The 25,809-nt window shown below is 48.5% G+C and overlaps 1 protein-coding gene across 1 annotated transcript in view; it reads right to left on the bottom strand.

The window, feature by feature from the left end:
- Nucleotides 1-25,809, bottom strand: part of LOC140726738 (B-cell receptor CD22-like) — a 195,404-nt gene that overhangs the window by 163,452 nt on the left and 6,143 nt on the right. Inside the window, exons 2-8 of the mRNA XM_073043547.1 lie at nt 22,732-22,787; nt 12,724-13,077; nt 9,048-9,341; nt 8,409-8,669; nt 7,020-7,361; nt 2,486-2,788; nt 1,751-2,032 (exon numbers count right to left, since the gene is read on the bottom strand). Coding sequence (XP_072899648.1) covers nt 1,751-2,032; nt 2,486-2,788; nt 7,020-7,361; nt 8,409-8,669; nt 9,048-9,341; nt 12,724-13,077; nt 22,732-22,777 — 1,882 coding nt within the window. The 5' untranslated portion in view covers nt 22,778-22,787. The remainder of the gene's footprint in view (nt 1-1,750; nt 2,033-2,485; nt 2,789-7,019; nt 7,362-8,408; nt 8,670-9,047; nt 9,342-12,723; nt 13,078-22,731; nt 22,788-25,809) is intronic.

Raw genomic sequence — 25,809 nt, 5'->3', positions numbered from 1 at the left:
TTGTGTTTTGGGGGTGAAGTGGGTGAATTACCCGGGAAGTCCCATCTAAAGTATGTGTCTGACATGAAGAGGGAGTTACAGCGGGCGTACGAGTTGGCCGAGGCGGCGGCTACCAAACAAAACCGGAGGAATAAGATGCGGTATGATCGAAAGGTGAAGTTTGTTCAATTATTGCCAGGCGACCGGGTCCTTTTACGGAATTTGGGACTCCCTGGTAAGCACAAGTTGGCAGACTGATGGGCGGCCAGCCCCTATGTAATAGAAAGCCAGATGCCGAATCTACCAGTTTACCGGGTGAAACCTGAGGATGGGAAAGGGCCTATCAAGGTACTCCATCGGAATCACCTGCTGCCGCTGGGTCAAGCGGTGCAGGTGGATACGGAGCAAGAGTGGGAGGTTACGCCCAGTACAAGGACTCTGCGCGGGTGCAGAGAGAGGGAAGAGACCGCTGCTGAAGAGCGGGGACGGGTCCCTCGCCCGGAAATGGCTACTGATTCGGAAGAGGACGACTCAGATGAGTGGCCCCTGTTCCCATTCGCTGGTGCTCCAGTACCCGGAGAGGAGGCTCCTGGCCCTTCCCATACTGAATTGGGTGAGAGGAGGGAAGGTCTTGAGGGTCAGATGGAGAGGCAGCCAACAGTGGTGGGAGAGAGGGTGGAGCCTGAGCGTGAGCCGGAGAGATCTCAGGTGAGGGAGGACCCCCGTGAGGAAGGGGGTGAGGGTCTGTCAGGAAGACCTGGGGTGTCCGAGACAGTGGGTTCGCAGGTGGAGAGGGAGCCCAGGGGGGCAGAAGGGGTATGGAGATCTCAGAGGATTAGGCGCCCCCCAGAGAGGTTGACATATGTGGTACCCGGAGAACCGAGTGTGATTTCTACTGCTCTGGGTAGTTATGTCACTGCTTTCTGCACCTGGGTTGGGTTTTGGGTGTTGCAAGAAACTTTGGGGAACTCTAGTAATGCCATGAGGGCATGACATTTGCTGGTGGGGAGAGAATGTACAATGTCCTGTGTATGTTACTAAAAAGGGCTTCTTTGGTTTGTTACGAGTAGGAATGCTTCTTTGTCTGTTAAAAGTTTCTCTCGCCGTTGTTTCACTTTAGAATGGCTGATATGGTAATTGTATTCACTTGTTAATCAATGGGGAATGTTATTGTGTTTTGTGAGGCTGGGACCTTGGGGGAGGGGTTGCGCGGGCTTGAGGAGTCCGGAGGGAGACGCCGAGGAAGCAGGACGTGCGCTCGGGAGACCACCGGGGAGTCCGAAGTGGGAGTTTCGGGAGGACGACCACCTAGGAGTCGAATGGTTCGCTGGATGAGCTCCACCGATGTGCACTAAACTGACTGAACTTTGATAAGTTGGCGCCTTTTGTTTTTTTCTTGTATATATATATATTGTACTGCCTAATACTCTTTTAATTTTAGTAAACTCTTTAAAGTGTATGTCATACCGGTATTTGTTGTGGGTTTGATACTGCCGGCGGGGGCGCGAGGCATAAACTCGATTCTCACAGCACCTGCGTGAACGGGAGGCGGGGTTGGTGTGTGGCTGGATTTCTTTTTCCCCGAGACATATACCAGCCTGTTGGGTAAGTGTTACAAATAGATCAAGTCCTCTTTATAAAATGGAGCACGGTGTTCTCGGTGTGGGCCTGACCCAGGGGATATGGAGTCGGGCAGCATGTACTACATAAATTCCACTTTTGTTATACACCTCATCCAAACAAACCAACGTTATTTCTGTCTGACACTTACCCTTGCCCGTCACTGTGAATTCCGCTGACCTGTTGCTGCCCACTTCATTGGAAGCCTGACAGACGTACGTCCCGTAATCGGTGTGAGATATTGATGGAAACTGGTAGTTGTCACTCAATTGTCTCCAGACTTCATTTCCATCCTTGTACCAGGTGTACTTGCTGATTGCCGGGTTAGCTGAGGCAGAGTTACAATTGAGGACAACTCTGTCCCCTTCCTTAATATTCTGAGTGTCTGTTCGCCCGTTTACTGACAGTGAGATGGTAACATTTCGAGGAGGATCTGAAAACACAGGGAATGAGTTAAACAGAGACAGAGAGAGGTTTACAAAGACCGGGGTGATGGGGGTGGTGTTTGGTGTAGTGACCGCGGGGCCGTCAGGTGGTATAGTGGCTGCAGGGGGTGACAGAGACAGGGAGAGGATCACAGAGATGGGAAGGAGTGTAGGGGACGGAGGGGAGGGTTCACAGAGACAGGGAGGGGTGTAGGGGCCGGAGGGGGTCACAGAGATGCAGAGGGGTTTAAGAATCAGAGGAAGTTACAGAGACAGGGAGGGGTGTAGGAGCTGGAGGGTTTCACAGGGACAGGGAAGGGTGTAGGGGAGGGAGGGGGAACAGAAAGGATAGAAATGTAGGGGTAGATAGTGACTGAGAGAGTGGATATTGAAGGGACATTCGGACGATGGGGATGGGAAGTCGAGTTGTTTCTCGTCTGCGGTTACACTCTCTGACTTACACTTCACATCCAGTGAGATCTCCGTTTCTCGCGTCTGGGATCCAAAGTTGGTCACACATTTCACTGCCTGGCGGGAATTCTCAGACGTTGGTGTGTACACCACAGTGTGGGAATAAATCCAGTGGTAATCCTGGAAAACCTGGGATACAGTCCCAGCCACCTGAGGATCGTTGAAACCAGGGAGGTGCCACCCAAACACAGGAGTGTCCTCAGGGCAGTAAGTGTGAACAGAGCAGGTCAGAGATACGGCTTCTCCCTCCACCACTCGCTCAGGTACCTCGATCACCGGTCTCTCCACACTCCCTGTGGAACAAACCAGCAAACAATGTGTGGCCCTGCAAGGGTTAAAGCAGCTGACATTCCCCACCCACCTCCCCCTCCCTCTCCCCAGTCTCAGAGTAGCTGAGTTCAGATCCCACACCCCAGGAGGACATTCCCCACGGTCACAGGCAGGGAGGGAGCAGTGACTGGGAGTGCTGTGGAGTGGCAGTGAGGCGGGAACGCCACGGGAGGAGCAGTGAGGAGAGGGTACCGCGGGAGGGGCAGGAGGAGAGGGGTCCCCGGGTTGGGTGGTAAGGACAAGTGGAGGTCATTCAAAGATGTAGCAATGGAGGACAGGATTTCAAAATATGAGAGCAAAGAGGAGACTTTGAATATCACTGGCAGAAAAGATGAATGAAAAACCCAAAGCATTTTATAAGCACATTTAAAGGCAAGAGAGTAACAAGAGAGAGAGGAGAATCCAACAAAGTCTAAAGCGGCAACCTGCTCATGGACGTAGGTAAGGGTTGAACACTCGTTGTTTTCCACATCGAGGTTTGACCTACTGTGTGCTCAGAGATGCTCTTCCGCACACCACCGTTGTAACACGTGGTTATTTCAGCTCCTGTCAGCGAGAACCAGTCTGGCCACCCTCCTCTGACCTCTCCCATTAACAAAGCGTTTTCACCCACAGAACGGTCGCTCACAGAATGTATTCTGATTGTTTTCACACAATATATACGAATGTTTATGATCTATGTAAACTCTACAGGCTCTTGTACATGAAAATTCCAGCCATTTCTGAAATAATCAAACCACCCCGTCTGGCCCCAACAATCATTCCACGAGCAAAGTCACTCTGATCACTTTTCTTCCCCATTTTGATGTTTGGTTGAACAACAACTGAACCTCATGACTGTGTCTGAGTGCTTTTATGCAGAGTTGCTGCCACATGATTGGCTGATTAGATATTTACATTAATGAGCAGGTGCCCCTGATGAAATGGCCATTGCGTGTGTAAGACCTGACAGAGACCCAGGATAGGTGATGGATGTAGTCAGCGCACTATCTCGATACACTGATGTGATGAAATGCCTGGCATCCAAAGCAAAGATTTTCACTGTACCTTGGGGTACGTGTGACAATAGTAGACAAGGAACTCACAGTGCTCCCAAAGTACTGATTGGATATCAGCAAAGAAAGTCCAGTTGGTAAATTTTCAAAAGATATGAAAATTGTGATATTGTTGAGATAAAGATGCTAAAGTTTGAAATTGATCATGAAAGATAGAACAGTACAGCACAGTACAGCCCGTTCGGCCAATGATATGGTGCCAACCTTCTAACCTACTCCAAGATCAATATAACCCTTCCCTCTCCATAGCTCTCCATTTGTACCTTCTCCATCTCTTCCTTTCATCCCTGTGCCAATCCGAGAGTCTCTCAAATGTCCGGAATGCATCTCTCTCTACCCCCACCCCTGGCCATGTGGTACATGCACCCACAACTTCCTGTGTTAAAACTTACCTCTGACATTCTCCCCTATACTTTTCTAAGTCCTTGTATTAGCCATTTGCACACTGGAGAAAAGTCTCTGCTCTCCTCTCTATCTGTCTTTATCACCTTATTCATCTCTGTCGAGTTGCCTCTCATCCTCCTGCACTCCAAAGGGAAAAGGCCCAGCTCACTCAGCCTGTCCTGATAAGACATGCTCTCTGTTCCAGGCAGCTTCTGGTAAATCTCCTCTGCACCCTCTCTAAAACTTCCAATTCCTTCCAATATGAGGCTAGCAGAGCTGGGCACAATTGTGGTCTGATTCCAGTTTTATCGAGCTGCAACATTACTTCACAGCTCTGGAACTTCCAAGATCTCTCTGTTACTTCACAATGCTAAGAGTGTTTTCATTGGCCCTGTCTGCCGCCTTCAAGTTTGCCCTTCCAGTGGGTAAACTGGGCAGAACAGTGGCAGGTGGAGTTTAATCCAGATAAGTGTGATAGGATGCACTTAGGAGGATTAATTGAGTTTTTTGTCCGATGCACATGACCACATACGGTGGTCCACAGTGTGATGGGCAAATCGACTGGGTATCCAGCATGTGGAGATAAAAAGCAGGTCTGCTAAGACACAGGCAGACACACCACGGGACACCGAACGAGCTTTGTGCACCCACGTGAAGGTGGGGTTTTTTTGGGAGGATCGATTCGGGGAATCGATCAGTGGCTCACAGTGTGTGAAGGTGCGACCGGTGGGGAACTGTTCGTGTGTCCACCCTCGCCTGGGTGACAGGTCCACCACTGAAGAACGGTCGTACGTGGTCATAGTCAGTGACCATAACAGGACAGGAAGACAATGGAAAGATCAACGGCAACAGCATCACCTCTCTCTCTCTCTCTCTCTCCAACGTTACACAAGAATCTACCTCGAACTGAACTGAACTGAACCCTTCACTGTCGTAAGACTCTATCCATTTACCCCTAGGCTTGAAAGAGCCCAGTTTTGGTTCCTAGTTCCACACTTCTGTATATATCATTGCTAACCTGTTTCATACATTTGCATTTTATAGTACTGTATTGCTTAGTTTACTAATAATCACTATTAGTTTATGGTAATACCAGACTCCAACGGGTTTCCCATTTCTGCTGGTTTGGTCACGGGGTACGTGACAACAGAGAAACTTACTTGCAGCAACACCACAAGCACACTCTAGGCAGCAGTCACAAGAACAGCATAAATTTAACTGAAGTTTTACAAGAAAACACAATTAGAACAAAAACACAAAGTCCATTGTAGTGCAAAGTGGTCCTAGTGTTGCTGTACTGAGGCAGTGATTGTGGTTGTTCTGGTTGGTCCAGGAACCGAATGGTTGAAGGGAAGTAGCTGTTCCTGAGCCTGGTGGGATAGGACTTCAGGCTTCTGTACCTCCAGCCTGATCGGAGTTACGAGAAGATGGCACGGCCCAGATGGTGGGGATCTTTGATGGTGGATGTTGCCTTCTTGAGGCAGCACCTCTTGTAGATACTATCGATGATAGGGGGTGATGTGTCGTTACGTATTGGGCTAAGTCCACTACCCCTGGCGGCTTCTCGAATTGCCATACCGGACTGTGGGACTTCAGGCTTCCGTACCTACACTATAAATTGCTGGATCCTGGGAAATACCAAGGAACAGAGGGACCTCAGTGTACAATCACTGGAATCCCTGAAGGTGCAGGCATGGTTAGTGTAAGGTTTTACATTGTAAACGATCACGGTGTTCCAGTTTCCTCCCACATCCCAAAGATGCAGAGTTTGCAAGCTGAGGACATGCTGCGTTGGCACTGCAATTATTGTGACAATTTCAAGCTCCTCTCGGAAAATCCCTGGACTGTGTTGGTTGTTGATGCAGACAACGTACTTCCTGTATGTTTCGGTGTTATTGCTGTACACGTGACAAATAAAGCTAGTCTCAAGCTTTCTTTGGATAAAGTGGTGAGAAGGTGAATGGGATCCTTGTCTTCATTAGCTGAGGCATAAAATACAGGAAGCGTGAGGTTACAGTACAACACACTGGACAGACCACAGCCTCAGGACTGCGTTCAGTTCTGATCAGCACACTGTAGGAAGGAGGTGACTGCACTGGAGAGGAGATTCCCCAGGACGTTGCCCTGAATGGAGCATTCTAGTGTCAAGGAAAGGTGGGAGGGGCTGTGTCCCTTCTCCCTGGAGTGGGGAAGGATCCTGGGGGGCGGGGACAGAATCAAGATAATTTATGAGGGAAATGGGGATGGTAGGCTGTAGGAAGGTTTTCCTCATAACAAAGGTTACTAAATCTAGTGGCACAGGTGAGGGGAAGAAGGGGGGTATATGAGGAGGGAAGTTTTTACTGCAATGGTTTGGGGAATGCTGGGAGGTAGAGCTGGGAGTGATACACACTCTCACAGCACTGACAAATTATCTGGAGGAGCACCTGAACGGTCAGAGGGAGAATGGGGTTGAGAGCGATAATAAATCAGCCATGATGGAATGGTGGAGCAGATGTGATGGGCTGAATAGCCTGATTCTGCTCCTATGCCTGATGGCCTTGTGGATCGAATGCTGAGATACGGAGTTGTTGTAGCTGGGCCGCCAGGGACCCAATGGGCCGATAGACCTGTTTCCCCGTGTTGTACAACTCTGGAACTCTACCAGACGGTTAGGGGGTGGGGAAGAAGAAGGGAGAGAAGCAGCAAAGAGTGGAGGAGTGAGTGGGAGAGAGAGGACAGTTGATACTGGGTGAACACTAAATTATTAACTCACTAGATACCAGGAGTGTGAAACCGATTGGATCCGACCATTTATCAGCCGATGCTTCAATTCGGAAATAATACTTCCCACTATCAGATTCTTTTAAATTCACGATCTTCAATGAACAGTTTTCACTCTGCATGTTTCCCAGGAACTCGACCCGTCCCGTATAATTCCCGCCGATCCCACTGGAAGTGTGATACACTGGAGTCCCTTTGTAATTCTGGTCTTTGAACCAGATCCCAGTGGAGTGTCTTCTGATTCCAGGAATGTGGAACAGGCAGGGGATGATCACACAGGACCCTTCCTGGGCACGGAGTGAGAGGGGGGTCCACACAGCCCAGTTATTATTCCCTGAAAAGAACCAAGTCTCATTGTGGGACATCAAAACCAGACAACCCACACCCCCAAAACTAGACAGCGACGAGAGAACAGGGGGAGGATTCATCTTGGAATGGGACCACATCCCATCAGGGAGGTGGAGGAGTGTAGGGGCCAGATGGGGGTCACAGAGATGGGAGAGGTGTAGGGGCCAGAGGGTGTCTGTGAGTGGTGTAAAGGCTGGAGGGGATTACAGGGATGGGGAGCGGTGTGAGTGGCAGAGGAGTTACAGGAACAGGGAGGGGTCTAAAGGTGTAACACAGAGATGGGGGAAATGGAAGGGCTGGAGGGGATCACAGAGACTGGGAGATGTGTAGGGGTTGGGAAGGGTCACAGAGATGGAGAGGGTTTATAGGGACTGGAGGGAATTACAGAGGCCAGGAGAAGTGTAGGAGCTGGATGGGGTTTCAGAGACAGAGTGGTTTGTAGGGGTTGGAGAGGGGTACTGTAAAATGCAGGAGTGTTGTGGCTGGAGAAGGTTAGAGAGACTGGGAGGGTGTAGAGGCCAGATGAGTTTACAGAGGTGGGAAGGGAATAGGGGCCAGAGGGAGGGTAACAGAGATGGGAAGGGTGGGGGGCCGGGAGGGGGTGATTACAGAGAATGGGAGGGCTGTAGGGGACAGAGGTGGAACAGGTCACAGAGAAGGGGAGGGGTGTAGGGATCAGAGGGGAGGTCACAGAGACGAGGAGGGGTGCAGTGGCTGAAGGGGGTCACAGAGATGAGGAGGGGTGTAGGGGCCGGGGGAGGGGGTTACAGAGACAGTGAGGGTGTAGGGACAGGAGTGGGGTCACAGAGATGGGGAGGGTGTAGGGACCAGAATTGGGTCACAGAGACAGGGAGGGGTGCAGTGGCTGAAGGGGGTCACAGAGACGGGAGGGGTGTCGGTGATAGACAGTGTTGTCCAGTGCAGGATGCTGAGTGAACGGATGATGGTTGAATGGGAGGGTTCGGGTCAGGTCACGGGGCAGCTGACTGATGAATATAACAAGGCCGAAGGTTGAGGAGCCATCGATACAAACCATACACCGGCAGTTTAGTTCTCTCAGAGGCGGCTTTTCCTACTGAATTGTTGGCTTCACACCCGTACTCCGTGTTTTTATAAGCACTGTAGATCTGATATGTTGCCCTTGATGTCTGGGAACTTGCACCATTTGACTGATACCATCTGTAGTTTGTTACTGGAGGGTTACTGTCCCCGACCACACACTCCAATGTCACAGAGTCACCGAAACTGATGGTCTTGAAGGGAGAGAGGGTGAGGTTTGCAAACCTGGGAGCATCTGTGCAACCAAAAGAGCCAAACGTCAGAGAAAGGGTTTATCCTCCACAGAGCAGAGGAAAACAGTGTGACTCTCACAGAGAGCTCCCTCCTCACCCCTCCCACAACACTCCCTCCTCACCACCTCTCCCACAGTGCACCCTCCTCACCCCTCCCACAACACTCCCTCCTCACTATCCATCTCATAACACCCCATTGACTCTCCTGCAATGCCTCCTCCCACTGCGCTGTCTCCTGACCACCCCTCCCACTGTGCTCAGTCTGTGGTCTGGAGTCTGACCCTGATCCTGACCCTCCTCACTCTGACAAGAGGTGATGGGTCTCACTGAGCCGAGCCTGTTGTCTGTTTCTGTGACACTCAGCAGCTCCCAATACTCACACTTCACGTTTAAGGTGATAGTTTGGGACGGAGGTTTTCCCAGTGAGGACGAATGCTCACAGCTCAGTGTCCTGCCGTGATCCCGGTAGGAAGCGACAAATCTCAGAGTGAGGCTGATTGACTCGACGTACAGGTCCGCGCTCTGAGCTTCTGTTGAAGATTTTTCAGCTAATCCGTCTGCACCCGTCCATGTCAGGTGACCTGGGCAGCCGTATCTCACAGAGCAAGTTAACGACACCTCCCTTCCGTCGATGATCTCCTCAGGTGTGGAAATCATTGGCAAGTTGGACACATCTGAGAAAGAGAGAGTGGATTAATCAGTGTAGACAGTTTGTATGATTGCAGTCGATGCCAGTGTGCTTTACCCCAGGGATATGGAAATGGGAATACGTACAGTGCTCCCAGTGAGGCTCAACACAGGAATATGGAGACCGGCATCGTGCGCAGTGTTTCCGGTGTGGACCAACTCTACTATAAGGGCACTGAAACTGCCTGGTGTGTCTGCTATGGGTCTGACCCAGGGACACGGAGACTGGAACTGCCTGGTGTGCACGGTGCTCCCGGTGTGGGTCTGATCCGGGGACATGGAGACAGGAACTGTTCATGGTGTGGGTCTGACCCAGGGATACGGAGACTGGAACTCTGCACTGTGCTCCCGGTGTGGGTCTGACCCAGGGATACGGAGACTGGAACTGTGCACGGTGCTCCCGGTGTGGGTCTGACCCAGGGATACGGAGACTGGAACTGTGCACTGTGTTCCTGGTGTGGGTCTGACCCAGAGATACGGAGACTGGAACTGTGCACGGTGCTCCCGGTGTGGGTCTGATCCAGGGACATGGAGACAGAAACTGTTCATGGTGTGGGTCTGACCCAGGGATACGGAGACTGGAACTCTGCACTGTGCTCCCGGTGTGGGTCTGACCCAGGGATACGGAGACTGGAACTGTGCACGGTGCTCCAGGTGTGGGTCTGACCCAGGGATACGGAGACTGGAACTGTGCACTGTGTTCCTGGTGTGGGTCTGACCCAGAGATACGGAGACTGGAACTGTGCACGGTGTTCCCGGTGTGGGTCTGACCCAGAGATACGGAGACTGGAACTGTGCACGGTGCTCCCGGTGTGGGTCTGACCCAGGGATACGGAGACTGGAACTGTGCACTGTGTTCCCGGTGTGGGTCTGACCCAGAGATACGGAGACTGGAACTGTGCACGGTGTTCCCGGTGTGGGTCTGACCCAGGGATATGGAGACTGGAACTGTGCACGGTGCTCCCGGTGTGGGTCTGACCCAGGGATACGGAGACTGGAACTGTGCACGGTGCTCCCGGTGTGGGTCTGATCCAGGGACATGGAGACTGCAACTGTGCACGGTGCTCCCGGTGTGGGTCTGATCCAGGGACATGGAGACTGGAACTGTTCATGGTGTGGGTCTGACCCAGGGATACGGAGACTGGAACTGTGCACGGTGCTCCCGGTGTGGGTCTGACCCAGGGATACGGAGACTGGAACTGTGCACTGTGTTCCCGGTGTGGGTCTGACCCAGGGATACGGAGACTGGAACTGTGCACTGTGTTCCCGGTGTGGGTCTGACCCAGGGACACGGACACTGGAACTGTGCACTGTGTTCCCGGTGTGGGTCTGACCCAGGGATACGGAGACTGGAACTGTGCACGGTGCTCCCGGTGTGGGTCTGATCCAGGGACATGGAGACTGGAACTGTGCACGGTGCTCCCGGTGTGGGTCTGATTCAGGGACATGGAGACTGGAACTGTTCATGGTGTGGGTCTGACCCAGAGATACGGAGACTGGAACTGTGCACGGTGTTCCCGGTGTGGGTCTGACCCAGGGATACGGAGAATGGAACTGTGCACGGTGCTCCTGGTGTGGGTCTGATCCAGCGACATGGAGACTGGAACTGTTCATGGTGTGGGTCTGACCCAGGAATACGGAGACTGGAACTGTGCACAGTGCTCCCGGTGTGGGTCTGACCCAGGGATACGGAGACTGGAACTGTGCACGGTGCTCCCGGTGTGGGTCTGATCCAGGGACATGGAGACTGGAACTGTTCATGGTGTGGGTCTGACCCAGGGATATGGAGACTGGAACTGTGCACGGTGCTCCCGGTGTGGGCCTGACCCAGGGATATGGAGACTGGAACTGTGCACGGTGCTCCCGGTGTGGGTCTGACCCAGGGACACGGAGACTGGGACTGTGCACGGTGCTCCCGGTGTGGGCCTGACCCAGGGATACGGAGACTGGAACTGTGCACGGTGCTCCCGGTGTGGGTCTGACCCAGGGATACGGAGACTGGAACTGTGCACGGTGCTCCCGGTGTGGGTCTGACCCAGGGATACGGAGACTGAAACTGTGCATGGTGCTCCCGGTGTGGTTCTGACCCAGGGATACGGAGACTGGAACTGTGCACGGTGCTCCCGGTGTGGGTCTGACCCAGGGATATGGAGACTGGAACTGTGCACGGTGCTCCCAGTGTGGGTCTGACCCAGGGATACGGAGAATGGAACTGTGCACGGTGCTCCTGGTGTGGGTCTGATCCAGCGACATGGAGACTGGAACTGTTCATGGTGTGGGTCTGACCCAGGAATACGGAGACTGGAACTGTGCACAGTGCTCCCGGTGTGGGTCTGACCCAGGGATACGGAGACTGGAACTGTGCACGGTGCTCCCGGTGTGGGTCTGATCCAGGGACATGGAGACTGGAACTGTTCATGGTGTGGGTCTGACCCAGGGATATGGAGACTGGAACTGTGCACGGTGCTCCCGGTGTGGGCCTGACCCAGGGATATGGAGACTGGAACTGTGCACGGTGCTCCCGGTGTGGGTCTGACCCAGGGACACGGAGACTGGGACTGTGCACGGTGCTCCCGGTGTGGGCCTGACCCAGGGATACGGAGACTGGAACTGTGCACGGTGCTCCCGGTGTGGGTCTGACCCAGGGATACGGAGACTGGAACTGTGCACGGTGCTCCCGGTGTGGGTCTGACCCAGGGATACGGAGACTGAAACTGTGCATGGTGCTCCCGGTGTGGTTCTGACCCAGGGATACGGAGACTGGAACTGTGCACGGTGCTCCCGGTGTGGGTCTGACCCAGGGATATGGAGACTGGAACTGTGCACGGTGCTCCCAGTGTGGGTCTGACCCAGGGATACGGAGACTGGAACTGTGCACGGTGCTCCCGGTGTGGGTCTGACCCAGGGACACGGACACTGGAACTGTGCACGGTGTTCCCGGTGTGGGTCTGACCCAGAGATACGGAGACTGGAACCGTGCACGGTGTTCCCGGTGTGGGCCTGACCCAGGGATACGGAGACTGGAACTGTGCACGGTGCTCCCGGTGTGGGTCTGATCCAGGGACATGGAGACTGGAACTGTTCATGGTGTGGGTCTGACCCAGGGATACGGAGACTGAAACTGTGCATGGTGCTCCCGGTGTGGGTCTGACCCAGGGATATGGAGACTGGAACTGTGCACGGTGCTCCCAGTGTGGGTCTGACCCAGGGATACGGAGACTGGAACTGTGCACGGTGTACTCAATCTGATACGCAGGTCAGAGCATCTGTAAAGGAAGAGCCAGGTCAGGTCTTCAGGACAGGAAGACAAGGAATCCGTTCTGCCTGTGATCGGTTCCTAACAGCATCAGTTCCAGTCTGTGGACGTACCTGATACATTTACCAGGACTCCATCCGGACTGGAATACTTCCCACCTTGGTTGTTCTTCATTCGGAAGTAGTACCGGCCCACATCCTTATGGGTGAGATTAGTAATAGTCAATGTGCAGTCTTTCTTAGTTTCCCACTGTGGGTGGAGTTGAGCTCTCTGCTGGAACTGAGGGGCTGATTGCTCTTTGGAATCAATGACAAGGGTCCCATGAGTCTTGTTGTCCTTCAACCACTTCACCTCAGTGAGCGGATAGTTTGCTGGATGATTGAAGCTGCAGGGGATCCGCACACAGGAACCATTCGAGGCCATGATGTTCTGTGGTGTTCGGACATTCCACAATGAGTAGGCAACTCCTGTCGAGACAACAACTCTCCTTCAGTCAGTGGAACAGGCCCTTCGGTCCACAATGTTGTGTCGACCATTTAACATACTCAGAGATTATTATAACCCTTCCTCCCTCCCTCCCATATAACCCTCCATTTTTCCCTTCATCTTTGTGCCTGTATAAGAGTCTCTGTTTTACCCCTGAAGAATCTCCCTCTTCCACCACCCCTGGCAGTGACTTCCACATACCCTTCACTCCCCATGTACAAAACCTGAATTTCCCCTGTATTCTCCTCCAAGCACCTTGTAATTAATCTCTCTCATATTAGCCAAATAAAAAAATACTGAGTACACAAGTAGTAGAATCCTTAAAAGTGAGTCTGTAGGTTGTAGAATCAGATCAGAGTTATACTGAGTTCATATATCCACGCCAGTTTGGGAGCCTGATGGTGTGGGGCATCCTTTCTCAATCCTTCTGCCCTGGAGAAACCCTTTGAAGTAATTTTCAGGTCTCAGGGAACACTTGTGTAAAAATTATTATATCTGCAGCTTCAACTGAAATGAGACGATTTCTGTCCTTGCTCTTGATGCTTCTTAAACAAGAAAATGCTCGCTCACACACATAAGTTGAAAACTGCAGCAAAATTTTCATTCGAAATCTGGTAAATCTGGTAAGTACCTCTGTCCCAGGATACTGACAGACTTTTACCGCTGTACCATTGAGAGCATACTCACCAGCTGCATCTCAGTGTGGTATGGCAATTGTCCCGTATCAGACCACAAAGCACTCCAGCGTGTGGTGAAAACTGCCCAGCAGATTATCGGCACCCGATTGCCCACCATTGAGAACATCAACCATAAACGCTGCCTGGGCAGGGCAAAAAGCATTATCAAGGATGCATCTCACCCTAACCATGGACTTTTTACTCTCCTTCCATCCGGTAGGTGCTACAGGAGCCTCCGCTCCCCCACCAGCAGGCACAGGAATAGCTTCTTCCCTGAGGCTGTGACCCTGCTGAACCTCACATCACAGTGCTAAGCAGTATTGCACCCATATTGTACTGTCTCAGTACTTTTATATTTGTGTGCTATAGCACTTACATTTATTCACAGTTATTTTTTAATTAACACTATTCTTTCCATTTCTGGTTAGATGCTAACTGCATTTCATTTGTCTTTGTATCTGTACTCAGCACAATGACAATAAAGTTGAATCTAATCTCATCTAAAATTTTCATTGCTTTCCTATGAATGGCAGGATACTCTTCTTTCATAGAAATCCAGAACTTGTCCAGGGGCAGGTCGGTAAATCTCATCTTGAGTACATGATCAGAGTGCAGCTCACAAAGTTCCTCCTCTTCTCTCAAAGTCAAATTCTCTGGCTGAGCAGATGATTCAGAGAAAGGGTCCTTCACCCAGTCATACACTTGTGTTGGAGGAAAAATACTGTTCAATTTTGTTCTACAGTTCTTCCAGGTAGTTTACAATCGGACTCGAGACTTTCTGATATCCTTCCTCACTCTCAAGACCAAGCAGTGGAAACATTTCAAGATTTCCTTTTGCAACATGATTTTTCCAAAGATTTAGTTTCCTTTTAAATCCAAGAATCTGGTCACTTGAAGTCAAAACATTTTCTCTGAGGCCTTGCAGAGACCTGTTCAACTGGCTCATATGATGAAATATGTCTGCTAAGTAGGCTAGTTTCTGCAGCCGTTCGTCATCTTCAAAGCACTCATTGAAACCTGGCCTACTATCTTTCAGATATTTGGGCATCATTATGCCAAAAGGTTTCGCAAAATTATCAGAGTGTAATTATCAGCCTTTATATAAAAAAGTTAAGGAAGATGTGGCAAGATGGAACCTGATTCCTTTTTTCAGTCTCAGCTCAAGGATTGAGTCTATATACTGCCCATATAGTCTATATACTATATGAACATACTGCCCAGACTGTTATATCTCTTTCAGACCCGACCAATAGAGATTCATCAAAATCAATTCAATGAATGGAACAAGATGCTATCAAGGTATATTTGGCAGGGTAAAAGGCCTAGAGTTCATCTCAAAACTTTGCAATTAGCAAGGGAAAATGGGGGATGGGGCCTACCTTCTCTTAGAGATTATTATTTTGCAGCACAGTTGAGAGTTGTGATATATTGGTGCAACCCATCATATGACGCTCAGTGGAAAAACATTGAGGAGCGGGTACTTCCCATTCCCATACAAGCAATTTTGGCTTATAACAACCTGCAAAGGTACATAAATACTATTGATAAGCCATGGGTGAAATTGACTCTTAAAATATGGAGAACTACTATAAAAGAATATAATCTAGAGGAAGATATTGCAGTTCTTAAACGGTGTGCATATGACTCGGATTTTACACCAAATAAATTGGATGCTGGATTTAAGGACTGGACAGCTAAAGGAATAACAGTTCTTTGCAACATAATGAAAGAAGGAACACAGTTCAGTTTTGAAATGCTTAAAGGGAAACACTTATTAGAAAAACAAGATTTTTATCAGTATTTACAAATGCGACAATATGTTAAAAAGACGCTTAAAAATGTAACCAAGGCACATACATGCTTGATAGAGCTCTTTAGAAAAGCATATAATTCAGATAACAGTAGTAGAATCATTTCAAGCATGTATCAAGAAAGGTGGATGAGCTTAAAGAGTGGATTGATACCTGGAATTATGATGTTGTAGCTATTAGTGAAACATGGTTGCAGGAAGGGTGTGATTGGCAACTAAATATTCCTGGATTTAGTTGCTTCAGGTGTGATAGAGTAAGAGGGGCCAGAAGAGGAGGTGTTGCATTGCTTGTCCGAGAAAATTTTATGGCGGTGCTTTGGAAGGATAGATTAGAGAGCTCCTCTAGGGAGGCTATTTGGGTGGAATTGAGGAATGGGAAAGGTGTAGTAACACTGATAGGAGTGTATTATAGGCCACCTAATGGGGAGCGTAAGTTGGAAGAGCAAATGTGTAAGGAGATAGCAGATATTTGTAGTAAACACAAGGTGGTGATTGTGGGAGATTTTAATTTTCCACACATAGATTGGGAAGCTCATTCTGTAAAAGGGCTGGATGGTTTAGAGTTTGTGAAATGTGTGCAGGATAGTTTTTTGCTACAATACATAGAAGTACCGACTAGAGATGGGGCAGTGTTGGATCTCCTGTTAGGGAATGCGATAGGTCAGCTGACAGATGTATGTGTTGGGGAGCACTTCGGGTCCAGTGATCACAATAGCATTAGCTTCAATATAATTATGGAGAAGGACAGGACTGGACCTAGAGTTGAGATTTTTGATTGGAGAAAGGCTAACTTTGAGGAGATGCGCAGGGATTTAGAGAGAGTGGATTGGGTCAAGTTGTTTTATGGGAAGGATGTAATAGAGAAATGGAGGTCATTTAAGGGTGAAATTATGAGGGTACAGAATCTTTATGTTCCTGTTCGGTTGAAAGGAAAGGTTAAAGGTTTGAAAGCGCCATGGTTTTCAAGGGATATTAGAAACTTGGTTCGAAAAAAGAGGGATGTCTACAATAGATATAGGCAGCATGGAGTAAAGGAATTGCTTGAGGAATATAAAGAATGTAAAAGGAAACTTAAGAAAGAGATTAGAAAAGCTAAAAGAAGTTACAAGTTTGGTTTGGCAAATAAGGTGGAAGTAAATCCGAAAGGCTTCTACAGTTATATTAAAAGCAAGAGGATAGTGAGGGATAAAATTGGTCCCTTAGAGAATCAGGGTGGTCAGCTATGTGTGGAGCCGAGGGAGATGGGAGAGATTTTGAACGATTTCTTCTCTTCGGTATTCACTAAGGAGAAGGATATTGAATGGTGTAAGGTGTGGGAAACAAGTAAGGAAGTTATGGAACCTATGACAATTAAAGAGGTGGAAGTACTGGCGCTTTTAAGAAATTTAAAAGTGGATAAATCTCCGGGTCCTGACCGGATATTCCCCAGGACCTTGAGGGAAGTTTGTGTAGAGATAGCAGGAGCTCTGACGGAGATCTTTCAGATGTCATTAGAAACGGGGATTGTGCCGGAGGATTGGTGTATTGCTCATGTGGTTCCATTGTTTAAAAAGGGTTCTAGAAGTAAGCCTGGCAATTATAGACCTGTCAGTTTGACATCAGTGGTGGGTAAATGAATGGAAAGTATTCTTAGAGATAGTATTTATAATTATCTGGATAGACAGGATCTGATTAGGAGTAGCCAGCATGGATTTGTGCGTGGAAGGTCATGTTTGACAAACCTTATTGAATTTTTTGAAGTAGTTACAAGGAATGTTGATGAGGGTAAGGCAGTGGATGTAGTCTATATGGACTTCAGCAAGGCCTTTGACAAAGTTCCACATGGAAGGTTAGTTAAGAAGGTTCAGTCGTTAGGTATTAATGCTGGAGTAATAAAATGGATTCAACAGTGGCTAGATGGGAGATGCCAGAGAGTAGTGGTGGATAATTGTTTATCGGGATGGAGGCCGGTGACTAGCGGGGTGCCTCAGGGATCTGTTTTGGGCCCAATGTTGTTTGTAATATACATAAATGATCTGGATGATGGGGTGGTAAATTGGATTAGTAAGTATGCTGATGATACTAAGGTAGGAGGTGTTGTGGATACTGAGGTGGGTTTTCAAAGCTTGCAGGGAGATTTATGCTGTTAGAAGAATGGGCTGAACGTTGGCAGATGGAGTTTAATGCTGAGAAGTGTGAGGTTCTACATTTTGGCAGGAATAATCCAAATAGAACATACAGGGTAAATGATAGGGCATTGAGGAATGCAGTGGAACAGAGATCTAGGAATAACAGTGCATAGTTCCCTGAAGGTGGAGTCTCATGTAGATAGGGTGGTGAAGAAAGCTTTTGGAACGCTGGCCTTTATAAATCAGAGCATTGAGTACAGAAGTTGGGATGTAATGTTAAAATTGTACAAGGCATTGGTAAGGCCAAATTTGGAATATTGTGTACAGTTCTGGTCACCGAATTATAGGAAAGATATCAATAAATTAGAGAGAGTGCAGAGACGATTTACTAGGATGTTACCTGGGTTTCAGCACTTAAGTTACAGAGAAAGGTTGAACAAGTTAGGTCTCTATTCATTGGAGCGTAGAAGGTTGAGGGGGGATTTGATCGAGGTATTTAAAATGTTGAGAGGGATAGATAGAGTTGACGTGAATAGGCTGTTTCCATTGAGAGTAGGGGAGATTCAAATGAGAGGACATGATTTGAGAGTTAGGGGGCAAAAGTTTAAGGGAAACACGAGGGGGTATTTCTTTACTCAGAGAGTGATAGCTGTGTGGAATGAGCTTCCTGTAGAAGTAGTAGAGGCCAGTTCAGTTGTGTCATTTAAGGTAAAATTGGATAGGTATATGGACAGGAAAGGAGTGGAGGGTTATGGGCTGAGTGCGGGTAGGTGGGACTAGGTGAGATTAAGAGTTCGGCACGGACTAGGAGGGCCGCAATGGCCTGTTTCCGTGCTGTGATTGTTATATGGTTATATGGTTATAAGAGGTTGTCAAATCTGAAAACACATTCGACTTCATACATTAAAACAAAATGGGAGAAGGAAGGAGGGATAATTATATCTGAGGAAGAATGGACGACAATATGGAGGTATCAATGGAAGTGTACCAGTTCACAGAAATGGAGGGAGCTTGGATGGAAAAACTTGATAAGATATTTTATTACACCCTCTCAGAAATCCCATTATGATAGTAACCTCCCTGTTAAATAGAGATAAATATTTAATGAATATACTGTTGGCGGCTGGTAAAAAGACTCTTACTAGGAAATGGTAATCACAGGAGAGCCCAACTTTAAATACATGGATGGAAATTACAATGGACATTTACAAAATGGAGAAGATAACAGCACCTGTTAATCATAAGCTGGAACAATTTGATTCATACTGGGGAAAATGGTTTAACTACATAATGCCTCATAGGCCTGATTTTATTCTCACAAATCAATGAATCTGTTGTAAAAAAAGATCACTCCCTACTTGTACATAGTTCTTTCCTTTTGCTTATTTTTTTCTTTCCACCCTTTTCTATAAGTGTATACCTCAGATAAATATTTTGTGGAGATTTGTGATATATAGGTACAATGTCTGAAATACATCTTATGGAAATGTTTGTTTGATGAACTTCAATAAAAAAATAAATTACTAAAAAAAAAAGTACTCCTGCAATTCAGCTTTCAACCACCGTCCGTATGTAGCAGGAGATTGGAGTGCTCTTTGTCCAGGTTTCCACACAATTTTTTAAACATTCTCGAGTGAACTGGTCTTTGTTTAATAAAGTTAACCATTTTTGTAGCACCATTCAGAACTCTTTTCATCTTCAAGTGTTTTTGACATCAATCCTCTGTGCAAAGAGAGCGGCGTTGTGACAACGTCAGGATTTTCTTTTTTCACAAGAGAAACCAAACCTCTCATGGAGCCGACCGTTGATGGGGCACCATCAGTGTAGCTGCCAGCACAGTTCCTCCAAGACAGACCTTTCGCTTCCAGATACGAAGATAAAACATTAAATATATCTTGGCCTTTGCTTGTTTTGGGCTATTCTTTGCAACAGAATAAGATTTCACCATCATTTACAAATCTTACAGATACTACAACATGACATTTATTGGTGAAATCTGTTGACTCATCAACCTGCATAAAGAAGTTGTTGTTCTTCAGTTTATCACACAAAACCTCTTCAGCATCATGTGGCATGTCATCAATACATTGCCTTATCGTTCTGTTTGAGAGTGAAACCTTTTCAATGTTGTGTACTGCACCTTTTCCTAGCATTTCACCTAGTATAATCTTACATGCTGGCATTATTAGGTTCTTACCAACTGTGTGACTTTTCATATTTCTGGGTAATAAGTTCCAGTACTAAATTCCTTGCTTCCTTAGTCTTTTACTGACTGTGACTTTATTAACAAAAGCTTTACTCCGTTTTGAGATTCCAATTGCCATGTAAAATAATCAATGCTTTTACATGTCATCTGGCTGTGATTTGTAGTTAAGTAAGTATCTTTTCAATTTTGCTGGAACCGTTGCTGCATTTGTTAGTTGTTTGCTGTAGACTGGACACAATCGAATAGGGCAACCTGGATCACCAGTCCGTGTAAAACCCAGTGGTCAGTAGCTTTCACTGTACAGACAGACTTTTTGTGTCCATTGTTGCACTGGTGCACTGAAATGTCTCAGAGGATTGTAATTCTTCATCATTAACCTTATCAGGATTGTCCGTGGGCCTCTGCCTAGAATACTCTTCTTCCATCTGATAACTCCACTTCAAAAATCACCACAATGGACCGTCAGACATGCCCGTACCACACAGAGGTTAATAAAATACCCCTGTGTATTTTACACTTGGAGAGGCAGACGTCACAGCCCAAGTTGGGCAAGTCCATTCAATGCTCAGAAAACACACTTCACGCTCCTCGTAAGCCAACCGTCCTCCCCTCCAGACTCAACCGAATAAACACAGTCCCACTACACACTGCACTGAGTGACCTCTAATGAGATTGCTAACGGTGTTGTGCAAAGTTCAAAAAACTATGTTTATTTTTAATCACGATTTCTGGTGGAACCCCTAGCGACCTAGCGGAACCCCGGTTGAGAAACCCTGGTATACGGCAATAACTTCCTCAGTCTGGTTTTTTGTCACTGGAGGCTCCTGTGCCAAACCACTTTTGCAGAAAAATTTGCCCAAAACCTATCATGGTGATGGAAAGACCATGATCGCCTACGTCATCCAACACGACACATGACAAATGAACAAAGGCTCCTGTACCTCCTACTACATGCCGTTTCTTGTCACAGGCAGGTCAGTTGCCGTTCAAAGCCATGAAACCTGGCTTGCTTGATTAAAAATTGGTGATGGTCACTGGAGGCTTGCTGAATTTCTTAAGCCACCAGAGGAATTTGGTTAGGTATGCAGAGCTCCCCAGGAGAGGGAAAGGGAGGTGGTTAGAGAATGGGGCAGATCCCGAAGGCACAGTCTAGTGAAGTAAAACTGTCACATAGACCTTGGAGAAATAACATCAGAGGCATTGTGAATACTCAGCAGGCAGACAGTCAATATTTCAGATCAAAGACCCTTCATCAGACGAGAGGGAGGGCAGAGGGGAGAGGGAGAGGGAGGGAGGGGGGAGAGAGGGAGAGAATGAATAGTGGGTATGAGTGAAGCGGGACGGAAGGAGGGAAAGAGGTGGAGAGAAAAGGGAATAGGGGAAGAGGGAGTAGAGAGGGGGGAGTGGGAGAGGCGAGGGAAGAGAGTGAGAGTGAATGCTGAGGAACTGTGACAGTGTCAGGAAAGTGCAGCGCTGGTGAACAATAACGTACAAGATTGTAGTGATGTGGAGTGGGAGGTCAAAGCACACCACATGCCTTTGTTAGTTGTACACCCTGAGTTCCAAAGTCAGGAAGTTATGCTGCTGATTTACAAAACTTTGTCTGGGCTGTAAGCTGAGTAATGAATTCAGCCCTGGTCACTCCATTCCAGGAAGGATGTGGAGAATCTGGAGAGAGTACAAAAGACACTCGCCAGGACGCTGCCTGGATTAGAGGGCAGGAGCTGTAAGAAGTCTGACAAACCTGGGTTGTTTTCTTGGGAACGTCAGAAGCTCAGAGATCTGAGCATTAATAAGATTATGAAAGGCAGAGATAGAGTAGACAGAGTCTTTTCCCAGGGTAGAAATGTCAAATACAAGGAGGCATTGCTTTAAGGAGAGAGGGGAACGTTCAAAGGAGATGTGTGGAAAGGATTTTACACAGAGAGTGGCGGGTGCGTGGAATGTGCTGCTGCGGTGCTGGTGGAGACAGATGTGATAGAGGTTGTGAAGGGGCTGTTACATATGGACATGATTGCAAAATAGAACAGTACAGTACAACAACAGGCCCTTCGGCCCACAAGGTTGTGCTGAAACAAACAGATGTGCAGGGAATGGAAGCAGGTGGACATCACAGGCAGATGGGTTCAGTATCATTGACACCAGGGTTAGCACAGACTCAATGGGCTGAAGGGTCTGTTCCTGTACTGTACTGTGCTGTGTTCTGCATCATTCTAGGCTACGAGACATCAGTTTAATCACAGCTGGATAATCCAGTCCAGTTCTGGGCATTTCACTTGAGGAAACATGCAAAGACTTTGGAGAGCATGTGAAAATATTTCACGTTTCCCTCACTCACTGTGCTCTTTAATACCCACTCCCCTCTTTCTACGCCCTTTAATATCCTCTCTGCATTACTCAATACCCACTCTTTGCTCGCTCTGGTACACTTTAATACCCACTCTCCCCTCAGTAACTGCACCCTTTAATTTCCACTCTCCCCTCAGTAACTGCACCCTTTAATTCTCACTCTGCCCTCAGTAACTGCACCTTTTAATACCCACTCTCCCTTCAGTAACTGCACCCTTTAATACCCACTTCCCCTCAGTAACTGCACCCTTTAATACCCACTCTCCCCCAATAATTGCACTCTTTAATTCCCACTGTCCTCTCACTCCCTTTGACCCATAATACCCCCCCCACGTCATTCCCAGCCTCTTTAATCCCCACTCTCCTTTCACTCTCTGTACCATGTAATGCTATCCCAGTCCTCTCCCCTTCTCCAGCTCTGCCTCTCCATATTGAAAACTTTTGCCTCCTTCAGCAAACTCCAGTTGCCCCTCGGATGTACCTACCCTGGGGGATGCTGAGGAGCATCAATAGGACGGTTTTCATCATCATGCTGAAGCATCTGCAATTGAAAACAAGACAGGAATTATTGGCAAAGGGTGTCTGATTCACCTCAGAATCCACTCCGGCAGCCCCACCCCTCCAGACCAGAACCTTGCGATCACTCAGTGTCAGGACGGAGGGAACTAGGATTTGGAATCTCTTTACTCCGAGATTTGGAAATCCTCAGAATTCCCTGGTGCAGAGAGCAGGGAATCTCAGTGGCTGGCAGTTTGGGACTGACAGGTTGCTGGGGATGAAGTTATCGGGAATGTGGTCGGAGATGGGGTTTGGGGTTTCCAGGAACTGATTCATTTTGACTTGCCCAGGAGTATAACCTTTCTCTCTGGGGTAGTGATAGGGTGGTGAGGTGGGGGGATGTGGAAGATCCTACGAGCACGACTGGTGGTGTGAGCTGGTGAGGAGGGGATTTCACCCTGGGGTCCTCGGGCTCAGATTCACCACGCTCTCACCAATCACACTAACTGCCGCTGGTATCACGTCCCCGTCTGTAGAAATGCAGGGCACACTGGACACGATATGGGCTCATTATGACATCCAGCCCAATTCCAGAGGAGAGGGAGAAAGGGAGGAGGGATAGGAAGAGAGTAGGGGTGAAAAGGGGGAGAGAAGGAGAGGGAGACAAAGAGAGAAAATGAGAGAGACCAGGAAGAGAGAGAGAAGGGGAAGAGTGACTGAGAGAGAAAGAGAGATGGGGAAAGAGTCAGAGAAAGTAAGATAGAGAGAAAGAGGAAGTGTAAAGGGTGGGAGAGAGAAGATGGGGAGAGAGCCAGACTGGGTAGAGTAGAGAAGAGTTGGGAGAGAGAGGAAGAACAAACTGTGGAGGAAGTGAGAACGTGAGGAGAGAAGGGAGAGGAAGGGGAGGGAGAGGCTGGGAGAGAATAAAACTGGGAAGAAGGGGTAAAAGTGGTGAGGGAGAAAGGTAGGGATTGGGGCAAGAGAGTGGCGAGAGGGAAGGAGTGGCTGAGGGAGAGGACAGGAGGGGCAGAGAGAGAGAGAGACAGGAACAGAAAGGAAAGGGTGGAAAGACAAGGGAGAAGGGAGATGGGAGAGAGGGGATTGAGGTAGGTGAGGAAGTGGGAGAGGGGAAGGGAGCGAGGGAAAGGGTACAGAATAGAGAGGATTTAGTAAGAGGGAGAGGGAGTTAGACCACAGGGAATGAGGAATGTAAGGAGAGGGTTAGGGAAAATGGAGGTTGAGGTGAATGAGATGGTCTATCCCACCCCACCCCATCGTCTCCTACCCTTGTCTCCATACTTTCACTGCTCCATTTTTCTCTCTCTTTCTCTCTTGTCGTAACCTCTTTTCCCTCCTCTCTATCTCTATCTCCTCTCCCTTCGCCTCCTCCACTCAAAGCTCTTTCTCTGTCCCCCTCTTTCTCCTCCTCTCTCTACCTCTTCCAACAATCTCCCCTCCCAAACTCCTGATCCCCCTCACTTGCTCCCTCCACACCGTCTGTCATCCTCCATCCAATGTCATTCTACAAACTTCCTCCCCCTGCCTCTTCCCCCATCTTCCCCATCCCCACTTCTCCACTAGTCTTAACCACCACTCTCTGCCTGTTCCCTCTCCTTCCCCTCCATCTCCCTCTCTCTCTTCCTCCCCTGCCTCTCCCTGCACCCTCTCAGAGGATGTGCTGGAACCAGACACGGTGAGAGGCAGAAACACAAGAGATTCTGCGGAGAGCAGTGAAGCTCTGGAATTCTCTGCCCAGGGAGGCACAAGGGCAGGGGCTCCCGATCGTTTCTGAGCCATTAACCAAGGAGTCCATTGACCCCAGGTTGGGAACCCCTACACTGCAGGCTCAATCACTAAAGTACAAGGTTCAAAGTACATTAATTATCAAAGTTTATATATTATATACGACCTCGAGGTTTGTCTCTTACAGGCAGCCACTAAACAAAGAAAGCCAATAGAGCCCATTAAAAGAAGATCACTACCAAACACCCGATGTTTGAAAACTAGAGCAAATCGTTCAGACAATAAACGGTCAGGAAATAACATTCAGAAATAAAGTTCACAAAGTGAGTTCAGAGTGACAAGGCCAGTCATCTCTGCAGCCGGTTCAGGAGCCCGTTAGCTGCAGGCCACAGCCCTACTTCAGCACAGAGATGAGAAAGGCTTGTTGAATTGCAAGCTGAAGCCATTGGACATATTTAAAGCTGAAGCGGATAGATTCTTGATTCGTCAGGGCTTGAAGGGATATGCAGAGAAGGCAGAGAGGGAAATGGATCAGCCGCGATGAAATGACAGAGCAGACGTAATGGGCCAAATGGCCTACTTCTGTGCCTACAGTTTATGGCCCACTCTCAGCTTAAACCTGTGCCTCTAGGTTTAGACTCCCCTACCCTGTGGAAAACACCCCTCATGGTTTTATTAAACTCTATAAGGTCACCCCTCTGTCTTCTTCACTTGAGGGGAAACGGTCCCAGCCTGTCCAACCCTGCCCTATAACTCAAGCCCTCCGGTCACAGTAACATCCTGGTGAATCTCTCCTGCTCTCTCTTCAGTTTAATGACACCCTTCCTGTACCTGGGCCTCCAGAACTGCACACTACACTCCACATGTGGTCTCACCATTGTCCTGTACAGTTCTAAGCTGACGTCCCAAACCCTGCACTCAGTGTCCTAAATGATGAAGGCCAGCGTGCCAGACACCTTATCAGAGCCCTAACTATCTGTGTCCGCTTTCAGGGAACCATGTAGCTGTACCACAAGGTCCCTCTGTTCTACAACACTCCACAAGGCCCTGTTGTTCACTCTGTCCTGACTTAACTTCCTGGTAATATCCTCATAAACCTTTCTTGTCCCCTCTGACCTTAAAGACAGGGTGGGGGTTTCTGGAAGCCCTCAGATCAGAGGGCCTTGAACACATAAAACCCTTGCACTTGTGTGCTTGAGGAAGATGGATTGACTGGGGGTACAAAAATCAGGAGGCCATTTACCCCTTTGAGCCCCCTACCCCATTCACCCTCAGCACCACTCCATCGCCCGCTCCCCACTGAAGTTAACTCCTGAACATGT

Source organism: Hemitrygon akajei, chromosome 1 (genome assembly GCF_048418815.1).
Source record: "Hemitrygon akajei chromosome 1, sHemAka1.3, whole genome shotgun sequence".
Lineage (NCBI taxonomy): Eukaryota > Metazoa > Chordata > Chondrichthyes > Myliobatiformes > Dasyatidae > Hemitrygon > Hemitrygon akajei.
This window is presented reverse-complemented; position numbering and strand designations above follow the sequence as displayed.